The sequence below is a fragment of the Alosa pseudoharengus genome, unplaced genomic scaffold, assembly GCF_046254945.1.
Source record: "Alosa pseudoharengus isolate Yale_2024_CS ecotype anadromous, Long Island Sound unplaced genomic scaffold, YU_APseudo_1.1 YU_APseudo_1.1_scf_21, whole genome shotgun sequence".
Lineage (NCBI taxonomy): Eukaryota > Metazoa > Chordata > Actinopteri > Clupeiformes > Clupeidae > Alosa > Alosa pseudoharengus.
The window spans coordinates 32272812-32286054 of record NW_027468674.1 but is presented as its reverse complement, the minus strand read 5'-3'; the positions used below and the strand labels follow the sequence as shown (position 1 = coordinate 32286054).

Sequence of the window (13243 nt, the reverse complement as noted above, 5' to 3'; positions counted from 1 at the left end):
ACTTTCTAACTGATTGATTCCAAAAGTGCATTTTTCGGTTGTGATTGACAGTGTACTGTTTTAACTGGTGTGCACTTCTCTCGTTGGACACAGACGCATCCAGAAATGCCTTGGGAGAGTTTGCTGAATATGAAAAAGTCCTGAGCCCAGCTGCATTGTTGTCTCCCAGGAGAGCGGCCCACTACGGTTCCAACTCTGACCACTCTGGCCCTCCCACCCTGATTAAATACATCTGCAAAGCAATAAGGCTCGCCACAACCTGAGGAGAGGTGGGAGAGGGCCAGCCTGGTCTGTTTTTACTTTAGAATAAGCAACCATTTGGGATACAACAAGCCAGTGAGTGCATGTGTGTGTGTGTGTGTGTGTGTGGCAACTGAAGAAGGAAAAACAGAAAGCAATGAAGAGAAGTAAATGTGGTCCTGTGTGAGTGTGAAGTACCTGGAATCTGCGCATGTCTCGCGGGTTTCCTGCATTCTTCAAGCAGTTCTGATTGCACTTGAGGAAGAATTTCAAAAAGAATCTGAAAGAGAGCACAAGAGGGAAAGATTCCACGTTAGACAATCAATCCATCTCAAAATAAACCTTCACAAAGGCAAAAAGCTCACTTGGCAAAAATCAATGACACTGTAAAACACACAACAAAAACACTTTTAGTATAGCGAGGAGGGGAGAGAGGGGGGATCCAAATCTTCAATTGAAAAAGTACCTAGGCTACCCAGGAACCAACTGTAGACCTCTTGGATGATGATAAAACCCTAGCCAAGCAAAACAAGATATAATCATAGAGAATTTTATTCTCTCTTCTCTTTTCTTTTCCCGTTACAAAAGCTGTTTCCCTTCCCAATGGACAGGTCTGTTGCAAGGTGCCTGGCTCCCTCCAAGGCGGAAGCTTGGGGGATCACACCACTCTTTTACCACCCATCTGCCATCAACATACAGGAAGTCACTTGATATTCCGCCCACCTATTCCTCCCAAACAACCACTCTGCAATTAAAGCTTAACGTGCTCAATAGTGAGGCAAATTAGGCACACCTGCGGCCAGGGCTCATTTGAGGAGCATCAAGAGAAGGACCTAACAAGGTGAGAGCATGCCACAAAGTTATAGTCCTGTCAGGCAATTAGGTTTGCCCCACTTCTGGGACATCCGCGCAGGGCAATTATGGCGCAAATTACAACCTGGCTAATCTTCTGAACAAATGTCATGTCGGAGAAGGGGAAGGGGAGAAGGCACCCCATGCTACAGGCACCCTCTGCTCTTAAGCTGACAACTTTCCCATGTGAGGGACCCCTGGGTATGAGGGGGTAGTGCATATGGGTGCCTCTTCCTCTCTCTCTTTCCCTCACTTCTTTTCTCTCTATCTCTTCTTCTTCTTCTCCTCTTCTTCGTAAAGCCTCATTACATCCCCCTTTTTTTAAAATGTACCCCTGCCATTTCCTGGGAGATGCAGGGAGATGAGGGGGGGCTTAGGCTGGAGTGAGGGAGCTGAGCCGGGAGGGCTTAGCGTCTTTCAAGTGTAATTTCTAACAACGCTGCTTGCTAGCGCAAAATGTCCGCTGCCAATTCTTCACCGTCTCAGAGGCTGGTGAACATTCCACCAGAATTCATGTTGTGTTTGTGCATGGGCTTCCTCAGTGCTCGGAAATATGGAAGTCACATGCAATACACAAATATTTATTTAACTTCATCAGCCCATTCTGATCCCTGAGGTTAGATGTATTTTTTCCCGTTTCTTTTTTTTTTCCTGGCAGAAATGCAGAGATTGCATCCCACGTTTTGATGTCATGCATGGCTGATTATATTTTTGTTGAGTTAACAAATGCATTCCGCTTGGCAAACACTGGGGTTCTATGCAGAAAGAAGACTCTTTCTCTCTCTCTCTCTCTTTCTCTCTCTTTTTTTTTTGGAGCAGCGCACTTCAGGTCTCCAAAGGGACAGCGGCCAGCACAATAAATCAAAATGTGAAATGGCATCTGTAACCCTGAACACCTCTCCTGTTCCTCCAGTCATTTATACACATTCTCCAACTGCCTCCCTCCAGACTGCACAAGACAGAGGGAGAGACAAGAGAGAGTGAGAGAAAAGGAGAGAGAGAGAGGGAAAGAGAGAGAGAGGGGGGGAAAGTGAGAGAGAGAAAGAAAAGAGAGAGAGAAAGAGAGAGAGAGAGAGAGAGAGAGAGAAGGTCTTTATAGTGTGTTTCAGAAAAATCTTTGTCATCCAGTATCGATACTAAGTCCGTTTTATTTTCATGGCTTTGGAATGCAGATTGGCCTGTGGTCAGATGAGGCGAGGTTGGCGATAAAGAACCCTGACGCTGTCATTAGTACATTACATTTAATTGTGTACAGTGTATTTCCAGTGGCATCCTTCCGCCCATTATCAAAATGACCATTATGGGCACTAATTCTCTGACCCCGCTTTATTTCCCCACAGACTCATAATCTTTCACAGCAGGTATTGGAGTAAATCAACCCTGAAATATGGCCTTATTTACTCTCCTCACTCTCTCCCAGACACCCGAGTTCCTCCTAACAAACGGCCTCTCTGACACACGAACACACACACACTCAATCACATACACATGTGCGCACACACACACACACACACACCACACAGGCGCAGAGACTATTGAAAAACGTACTATAATAAAGCCGTGACACTGTCATATTACAAGTACTGTAAGACCCCAGGACAAGAATATGTTGAATAGAAACAATTGCTTTGTTGGTGTCTCTCAGTGTTTGTAGCTAGAGATAAATTTTCATGAGAGAGTCTCAATTATGATGACAATTAACAGTGAAGCTTATTGAGAGGAGAATGATTGCAGCCCTGAGGCAAAGAATACCATCTCTATAAGAGACCAAAGAAGAAAAAACACGCCGCAATAGGCAAACAAACAAACAAACACGATCGGAAACAGTCGCTTTGAAGTAAACATTTCTTTTTCCAGCCCTACTGAAAACAAACTCTGGCTGACTCCTGAAAGGGCCTCGTCCCCCACCCCCACCCCCACCCCCTTCAAGCTGCATAAAGACTGACCTGCTCATTAAAAGTCTGTTCAATCACCCCATGTTTAGCTCATTTATATTTACTTTTATGAAGTTGATTAGCCAAAGCCTGCCGCTATCTGATGAAAATAATTTCAATTGTAGTCCTAAGTGCCATCGCAATATACCCTGCATTAGGAGCAGTTTAAATTCTACATGGGTATTGTGTAAATTGGTCCTTTGTGAGCATGGAAGCAATTACGACCAAACACTTCTCTCTCTTTTTTTAATGGCTATAGAACTTTGTGGTGTTGTTCAGGACGATCAGAAACAAAGGCGGCTGTTAAATTGTAATTTAATGGAATATCAAGGAGTTCACAGCATTAGATGTTGGCAATGGAGAGCAAGGGAGAAAATTAACTGCAATTATGTTTGATTAAAGCTATCCTTCTCAATAATCAGCAATTCTGACAGGCCACAGGACTCTGGTGACTTCCAGTATGGCGAAAGGTGTTGAGCAATATTAGGGCCAATAAAGGGGATATTAGCATAGCTAATTACAGCACCGCAAAACCCAGCGAAAGGGACCTCTGTGTATTGTAATGTGCAAAATAATTGGACGAGGCAGTTATCAATTACACAAGAAGCGAATTTGGTTTGTCAGAGAAAAAAACCGCTGCAGACGTGTTTAATTTTCTGCTGCAAGCCCCTCGTCCCCACCCCCCCAACCCCTAGCCTCCCACGTCCCCATCACCCAGTTCCGCGGGCGCTCGCGTACTTTTATCTCTTGACTGCAACTTACCCGTCGACAAATCACTGATAAAATGGTCTTGCTGGCCAGGGCCAGGGTAATTAATACAACTTGTCCTTTTGCTCTACGCTTGCCAGTGCTCCTTTACCACCTAACCACTGTCACTAATCACGCAATAATGATTTCTCCCCCTCTGGTCAAAGAGAGAAAAACGTATATTGTCTCTTTAGAAATGCACAGGGCCTTGACGTTTTAAGCAGCCAGGGCTTCACGGAGCCTATAATTGAGGGGGGTGGGGGAGGAAATAAGGGGAGACTTTTAGTCATGCCAGCACCGTAATGCCCCCTCGTCTTATCTTAACTCATACGATTGCAAGATCATTTCTCTGCCAAGATTCAAGGAGAGACTCAAATGAAATATATGTGTGAAAAAAAAGAAAGATTGCCCTTTCTTGTCCATATCTGTAATCCCTACTCCATTCATCAAACAAGAAGACATTTAAAAACAAATAGAGGAGGAGAGGGGATCCTCCTGTTTGCTACCGGCGTAATTGGTGGTTGGGTTTAGTCCTCACTAGTGAGCCTGGCTCCCATCTCTACTTCTGTTTCTCTCTCTCTCTTTCTCTCTCTCTTTCTCTCCCCTGTTCCTCATCTCTCCCTCACCAGTGTGACTTAATGTGGGTGCAGGAGAGGCCGTGAAGCCTGTGCTTGCTACCCTGGGCTATGTCTCTATTATTCTAATGCAGATCTCAGATCAGAGGCAGTGGGACTCACATGAGGAAGAACAGGAATAATAAGGAGCCATGTTGGGAAGCCAGGCCATGCGTGTTAGCATTACATGTGCTGAGCTGCGTGTCTCTCTCATCCCAGTGATATTGCCAGGAGTCTTTTGGGTGACTTTAGCATGGAGCATGCGCAGCTCCCACCCAGGAGAGACATCAGAGCTCCCACCATGAGCGGCACTAATTTTTCCTCGATGAGTGTTAATGGTTCACCACGAGCCGCTGTGTTTTGTTTTGCCAGAGCCCGCTTAGTATTTCAGACCGTTCAATTCCACGCAAACACAAGAGACACAATAATGAAAAAGAAAGAGAGACAGAGAGAGAGAAAGAGAGAGAGAGAGAGAGAGAGATAGAGAGAGAAAAAAAAACGAAACAGATTTTCCCCCCTCTCTCCCGTTCCCCCCACCCGTCCACCCGCCCCCTAAGATGAATGGTTAAGAGACTGTAAAGAAATACAATGGCAGATGGGTGAGATCTCCATGTCAAGGCCAAAAAAAAGAAAAGAAAGAGGAGGCCTGGCGGTGACTGGCGGTGATTGGTGGTGGAGTGGTCAGCGCCGAGGCTTCACAGCGGTCTGCGCTAATTGCTGGCAAGGTGCTGAAAGCAGTGGTCGCAGCTGTGCGCCTCGGCAAGGCAGGCCATCAGTCGCGGCCAGTATTGATTACCCAGCAATCCTAGCCGATCGGGCCCCCTTCAGCCTGCGAGACAATGTGCTCCCCTCAGAAAGCCCCTGTAATGAGCGCTTCCCATACAAGACTACATTCTGCTGACATCAGATCTCTACACGCAGATAGTACACAGGTCAATACATATTGGATTTCCAAAATGCTGGGGTCTTAATGTCAGCTCCTCTCCTCCTGCTGCGCAGCGGTCCTCATTGGCCGAGCGGCCAGGTTGGCGCACTTAAGGCCCAGTAAAGGACGGTGTAAAAGACAGGAGAACGCAGCCTGCCATTAGGGTGATTTATTCTTCAAATGTGGCATGACAAATTGCTTTAGCACCAGTCTTATTAAATTCTTCTCTTTTTTTTGTGTGCGTTTTTTTTAATGTTATAGATCCCCTTAGATGGACACATGACATCATGGAGGAGGCGGTGGGGAGAAGGGTGGTGCGTTTTACGGCAGGAACCAGATGGCCCATTGTAAGTGTTCTGGTTTTTCCTTTTTTTCTGCTTTCTCTCTCTTTCTCTCTCTCTCTCTCTCTCTCTCCCCCCCTCACTCACTCACTCACTCCACTGCCCTCCACAATACACAAAAAAGGCGTGTGTGCTGGTGGTGACAGCCCTGGCCGTGCTTTAAGAGCGGGTGTTTGGGCCTGTTCTCGCTGACCCACACGTATGGCAGGAGATGTCGCAGGGTTGCATGGAATATTCATGGCCTGACTCCGGAGTGCAGCCATCAGTGGCCCCTGCCTGCTGGGCGGATGTTCCAACATGGCAGCAACAGCAGCACAGTCCCTCTGCTCGCGCATGCTGGAGTCATTTTAGCACTGCTCGCTCATAGTAACCCCACAACATTAACAATATTTGTTCTATGATCACCAGGGGACCGACTTGCCCAGATCCTATCATTCCTTTATCTCCAGACAAACACCTCACCATCCTACATTATTAGTTTTTTTTCTCCTGAAAATTAACTATTTCTTCCAGCAAAGCTCCCTCCACAGCCTTCCATTTCGCCGAGGACCCTTATCTGACAATTTCCTGCCTCCTTTTCTTCCAGCTGAACTTGCTGTCAAGAGGGTGCTTACAGGTGCTCTGATCTCCAACATCACACACTGTTGATATGAAGCTAAGTGCTATGGAGATCCAACTGCAGCTGGAGCTAAATCTATAGCCTCCATGCATGTTTGACCACTGTTTAATTTAATCTACAAATAAATCATGACTCCCATTTGAAAATGAGATGACCTCCATTTCCGCACGTTGCCCTGGACGCCACGTGGCCGTGATTGACAGAGCGTGATTCTGTGCGTGGTGGACATGCTCTCCATGCTAAGATGAGGTGGAGCAGAGGCGGGCGCTGGTGGGGAGAGCCTTGCACTCACTCTCCCCAGGCTGTGTCCACATGCACTTGAACAAGGCTGTAATTTACTGCTGCTGGGTTAGCATTCTATGGGCCTACTGTCCCCCCGCGCACCCCCCGCTCACCCTCCTCCACTCTCCTCTCCTCCACTCTCCTCTCCTCCACTTCACCCTCGCTCCCCTCTGCTCCCTCTACCTCTCCACACTCTTTCTTCCTAATGTGTAACATGCTGCTGACATTATTTCCCCAGCAGATCACCGGCCCTGTCAATCAGTCTGCATTTTGTCTTTGGCTAGGTGCTCATTAAATCTCTCTCCCTCTCTCCCTCTCTCCCTCTCTCCCTCTCTCTCTCTCACTCACTCTCCCAGTGTACCTTATTGTCGCTCTCAGTCATGCTCCCTCCCTCCCTCTCTCCCTCCTTCCATCCCTCTCTCTCTCCCTCTCTCTCTCTCTCTCTCTTCATCCCTCCAGCTGCTCTGTTTGCCTGCTCTGATCAGCGAGTAAGTCTCCGGCATCATAGGTGTCACAGCCAGAGGTCCCTTGCAGACTTGTTGCAGGTGTCTGTTGGGGGTCTTATCTCTCTCCCTCGCACCCCCCCCCCCCCCATCCCCCCCCCCGCCCCACCGCTCCCCTGTGCCTCCGTGGTGTGTGAGCCGCTTTAGCGCCGGCGCTCGGTGGAAGCGGCATTGTTTTAAAAGGAGCCCTCGCCTCTCCCATTGTACCCTGGGCGCCGCGCCCCCCCAGCCCTGCGCCTTTGATGTGGGGCCCAGTGTGCGGCTCATGTTTCCGTGTCCGAGGGGGGAATGGGGAGCGCAGCGCTGTCCTGATGGGCCTTTGAGTCGCTGGCCACGCATGGCCACTGGTGCTGCTCTTAAAAGCTCCGTCTGGGCCAGAGATACTAGCGTCCCATTCTTCACGCTCTCTCTATCTCTCTCTCTCACTCTCTCCCCACTCTCTCACTCTTGCTCCCTTTCTTCTTCCTTTTCTTTTTCTTTTGTGTTTTTCTATCCTTTCCCCTCCATCTAAAATTAATACGTTCCCAGATTCTTTCAAGACTGCTTTAATTAGGAACTGTCATCTTTGCAGATTTTAATTATTAATTAAAAACAGGAAGAGGAGAGAGAAAGAGGGAGACAGAGTGAGGGAGATAGAGAGAGAGAGAGAGAGAGAGAGAGAGGGAGAGGAGAGAAAAAAGAAACACATTTCAAATCAGGCCAGAGCTTTGCAACACACAGAAAGATGAAGATGAGAAAACACACACACACACACACACACACACACACACACACACACACACACACACACACACAGATGCATACACTAATGCAAAGCTTGCCTGATGCAGGGCTCTCTCTGGTCTCTGGGATCCTGATTAAAAACGAATTAAAACATGATAAATGATTAATGGGAGCCCAGCTCCGAGTGGCAATTATTAGTTTTAACGCAGGTAATGCCGCCTAATGAGCGGGGCACATGTGTGCCGGGCCTTAACTTCATTACTGCGGCGTGTCAACACAGCACAACACAACCCCGGCCTCGTTACGTCACCTCCTCCCCGAGCAGGGGTCAGGCCTGCACATGGCCCCCTGCTCCCCTGCCCCCCTCCTCGGACGAGACGCACGGCAGGGCTACGGCTCAGACCACCTCACTGTTTTTAGTGGGGGGAAACTACTAAAAAAATAAGAATGCTACCACAGTGGAAATAAATTAATAAAAATCAAACAGTTGTGTACACAAAGGGAGGAGAGATTTAATAAGGCCTCAGTCAAACATTTCCCTGTTTAGTCAAAGATAGCCCGCCTCCTTCAAGTGATGGCTTGTTGTGTTTTTATTTTTTATTTTTGTTTGAAAAAGAGTGGGGGGCACAGGAGGGTGAAAACACCATTGCTGACTGCTGCTTGCGAGCAGGTCCTGGACTATTTGCATCATTTTATTCCTAATGTATAATATATGGCCCTAAAGGGAGCATGAGTGTAGGGCAGTTATCAAGCATGAGAAAGCAAGTGAGGGTGAGAGAGCATTAGCGCTTTCAAGCACACACTGCAGTCTAATGCAGCCAAGAAGGGTCACTCACTCCCGGTTAAGAGGGCACCCACAAGAACCTAAGGAAATGACGGGGGTGTGAGGGTGGGCTGGACATGAGCATGTTAGTCTGTGTGTGTGTGTGTTTTTTTAAGACTGAGAGAAAATATAAAAATGACAAATTAAGAAAGGTAGGATTAGGAGACACAGTGTCCGCAGATGACGTGAATGCCATATTTTGAGAAACCATAATGCTGCTGGCAGCAGAGATCCTTGTTTCTGATTCATCTAGGGCCGTATGGCAAAGCTTTGTCAGTCTGTGCGGAGTATAAATTATTCAGGGTGAGAGATGGCAATTACAGGGCCCTGCACAACCAAAATGAATATTTTATGAGGACTAAAACTGCTCTGGAATGAATCATACACACGGAGGCTCGCACACACACATACAAACACACACACACACTCAGATACAGACACATGTACACACACACAGATAGACAGTGTGCTTCTACATGGTAGGACCAGGGGCCTTACCCTCCTTTATATTGTTGACTAAAACCCAGAGAATTCTAATAAGCAAATATATTACAGGTTAACATTGTCACGGGTTTGTCAGGCACACTTGTGATGCTTGTCCATGGCTGTGCGTATGGAGTGTGCAGTGCACCTAATCATGGGCACCGTGCTTGTTTGTTATTTGTAAATTTAATTGGAAATGTGCACTGATAAATCTCTATTATCACGGGTATGATTCGTTTTCTATTGACTTCATTTCAGGGAGGCCAGTCAGAGACTTTTTTTTTTTTCTGACCTGTAAAATGATTTGTGTAAGTAACGTTCTCATGTTTCCACTTTCTTTCTTTAAAAGCAATCATGACTAAAATAGAATACATTTTCCTTTTGACCCCGGTGAATATACCAGGAGAAAGGAGAGGAAAGAGAAAACACATTGAAACGCTAATGGAACGGGATTATGGTGACTGGACGCCTAAAGCAGAGTCCCTGATAAAGGTTTTGTCTGTTCGGTTTCCTGCAAAACTCCAGCTTTATAATACTGAAACAAAAAATAACATTGTTCCAGCGACTGCATAAGGAGGGTAACCTTGTTGAATAGGTATTGTGTTTGCCCAGCTAGTGATACCTTAGCTTTTGTGAGAAAGAAGCAGGTCAGGTCTATGACATCATCACGACACAAGTGCCTCTCTGTGCGGGAGGATTTCCACTTTGGTGGGAAAATGCATCAGGAAAAAGGCTTTTATCTACACGCTACCCCCCCACCACCATTGTTTATCGCCGAAAAGACAGAGGAAAACAAGAAGGGTATTAACAACATTGATCATTTCATTAAGGAGGAAATAGATGCCGTTTTTGTTCGCGTTTTTGTAGCCTAAATTCATGTATAGTCACAGCGGACTCAAAGAAAAAAAACCCTGAAATGACAGAACACTCAAAAGCTGGAAAGAGTGGGGGATGAGAGGGAGAGGGGGGGAGAAGAGAGAGAGGAAAAGCCCTGCCATGGGAAGCTGGAGTTTACAGTATGCTCGGCTAGATTGCCTGAAGTAGCGACGGAGAAAGTGACAGTGAGAGAAATGTAAAAGGAGAAGTGCTTTCCAAAAGAGCCAAGCAAAGTGATTGTTGTTATGAAGACAACTGACACCAATAGTGTGCCTTGTCTTGCAGGGACATAGCTTTTCAGAGGGTTATCTGTGAATAATAAGTACGCATACAGTTTTGACATGCATGTAGACACACACACACACACACACACACACACACACACACACACACACACACACACACACACACACACACACACACACACAAACACAAGCACATAAGGGAAAAATGCCTCTTCCTCCAAGAGAACAGCAAGTTGTCAACTCAGTTTTGTTGTGGAGGGTTTGAGGCATAAATAGACAGACAGTGGGGCCCTGTGTAGCTCCACACACACCCACACACACACACACACACACACACACACACACACACACACACCCACACACACACACACACACACATGCATAAACGTGTCAGCTTCCTGGTGGAGGATGTGGCTGCTTAAGGGCCTGTGTCTTTGTTGAGACGGGCAGACTGCAGGTTATTGGGCGATGATCAGGAGCTTTATTAAAACATCTTTCGGCTCCGTCAGTGGCACGGGATGACAACTGATGTGAACAAAGTGTCCTAAAAACCCAAACACTCCCAGGGAGTTCCCCAAGCTGCCACTAGAGGGCTTGTTCCTTCCAGGACATTAGAAAATGGTAACTTAATGCAACATAACATGAATGAACTCTTTTTTTTCCCAAACTGCCCTCTCTCCTGAATAGAATGTGTACCACAGGATTATGTTGTCCTTTTCTGTACACGCCCCCTGTGCTGGAAAAGGTTAAAAGGTCTCACATGATTTAAACATTTAATTCTTTTCTGATTTGGGAAATCTATTTGCACATATTATCGTGTCAATTCATGATTTGTTTGAAACCAATCTCCAGCTCTAATCATGTAGGAAGCCCCTTCTCTCAGAACTACCAGGGGGGCATCCGGCACGGGAGCAGGACCAAATCTTGTTACTTATGTACAATGCTTTATTGCAGCTATGAAGAGGCCTAGCTCTCCCAGGAGTAAAGGACCCCATTAATTGCTCATGTAACTGGGGATCCAGCGCAGGTCGTGCTTTCATACACCGCCATTTATCCTGACACGCAGAGACACAGCTGCAGGTCAGGATCCCAACCAATCCGGGGGAAATCGCCAAGGAGCTAAGATAATGAAAATTTCTTCATGTATAAAATCCTTAATCAAAATGCTTGTGGTGTCATCCTCTCTCTATCTCTCTTGCACTCCCTCTCTCACTCTCTCTCTCCTTCTCCATCTCATTCCCCATCTCCCTCTCTGCGACTTAAATTAATATACAACAGAACCTTTGGCAAAATTAACATGCCCTCATTTGACATACGATTCCAAGTCTTAACATCAGATGGAGATTTGAGATGACAGCAGGGAAAGGGGAACAAGATGTTGCTCACCTACGGCATATCTTATAGCCAGCATTACAACATAGAAAAAGGAAAATAACTTATACTGTCTATATTTCTCATGGAGAGTGAAAATACATGTTAACTAACAAAACTAAAGTCAAACTATTTTCAATGCAAATCATTGTAAAGTGTTTATCTAAAAAATATTGGTGAGGTCAGGTTATCTTGCTTAAACATTATATGGGAAGCTTCCAAACCTGTCCCTGATGGAGCCTATGTATGCAGCATCCTCCTTAGAGGAACTACTAGTTTAGGAAACTATTGAAGAGGAGAACAGATATGGCTGCTCCCACTTTTAACGACCTCAGGGAAATACAGATATGATCGGCCTCTATATTAACCAGGAGTGTATACAGGACCTTGATATTAGGTCTCTGAAATGCTGACAAAAAAATCCCTGAGTTTGATAAATAAGCATCTCCATTAGGCAATAAAATAGTGGGGTATGGAGGCGGCAGAGGATGCACACCCTCTGTGACACCTCGGGGAGTCGTGTGCTCTCCAACCAACTTCCCTGGCAATTGGAACATTTCATTGAAAAGACCCATCTAAATATTTGCGGGGTATTTAGTGGACCCCGGCCTTGCCAGTTATCTCAGGGTGTTTGCCTTCTAGTTGCTAAATTGCTATCTTTTTTTTTTCTTTTTCTCTCCCCCTGCTGTCTCACGGCACGTTGAGAGAGCTACCTGACAAAGCATTCTACATTGGCCCCACAAGACAAAATATCAGATACTCCAGTAGTCGCAGGAGGACTCTCAATTTGTACTGAGACAAGGCCCGCTTACATTGCCATCCCCAATCTGCATGGTGGAAGATTAAACATTCAATTTGTTACCTGATAGGCCACAAGGTTCAGCGCTTACCATACAAATGGAAAGCATTAGCGCCATCCTTCAACATGCCTGCTCTCTGCTATTTTATTATTTGTGATATTTACTTCAGGGAAATTATGATGCATGTCATATTTATCTTCATCAGAAATGGGCACTGAAATTTTAAATCGCCTTTTTTTTCGGGAATGAGAGGCTAAGGACATAGCTCCATGCTAATGTGCTTCATGAACTATAAAATTTAGTCACAGTGCACGGGTGTATTATGACCCAGGCTCCACACATCAGGCAAATTTTCTCTGTGTTAAGCTGCTACCCAGAGCCCTGATTCAGTTTGATAATCATTATGCTTACATGATGGTACAAGTCTGCGCCTGTGGATTTATGTCCTCTGCTCAGCTCCCCGCATTAATCTGCCACCCAATAAGCTATTTGCACTTATGCACTCAGTGAGAAAAATTGAAATAGGGTGTAAATTTGCTGGGTCTTAAAACTGAACAAGTACAGACACATATTTTTCACCTGCTACTAGTCATTTTCTGTCAAGTAAACACAATGCTAGTCCTCTTTCATGCATTTCTGACTCCAAAAGGATTTTTGAGGGGTGTTTTTTTCCCCAGGAAAACACGCATGCTGAGAAAAAAATGAATATTATAATATAGTGCTCAGACATCTGCGGGCTGAATACATGAACGCTTGTGTAATTCGGCAGAGAAACAATGTTTCTTCCTCGATACTCTCTGAGTGGAGTTTGCCTTGCAAGTCTGCAATGAGCTTACTCAACCTACCATGCATCATGTATAAAAAA

General features: G+C 45.9%; 1 protein-coding gene across 19 annotated transcripts in view; it reads right to left on the bottom strand.

The window, feature by feature from the left end:
• The window catches only part of ebf3a (EBF transcription factor 3a), a 95526-nt gene that overhangs the window by 39660 nt on the left and 42623 nt on the right, over positions 1–13243 (bottom strand). For all 19 annotated transcript variants that reach the window (XM_076298649.1, XM_076298662.1, XM_076298668.1 and 16 more), the window contains exon 7: positions 439–520. In XM_076298649.1, the coding sequence (XP_076154764.1) occupies positions 439–520 (82 nt within the window). The remainder of the gene's footprint in view (positions 1–438; positions 521–13243) is intronic.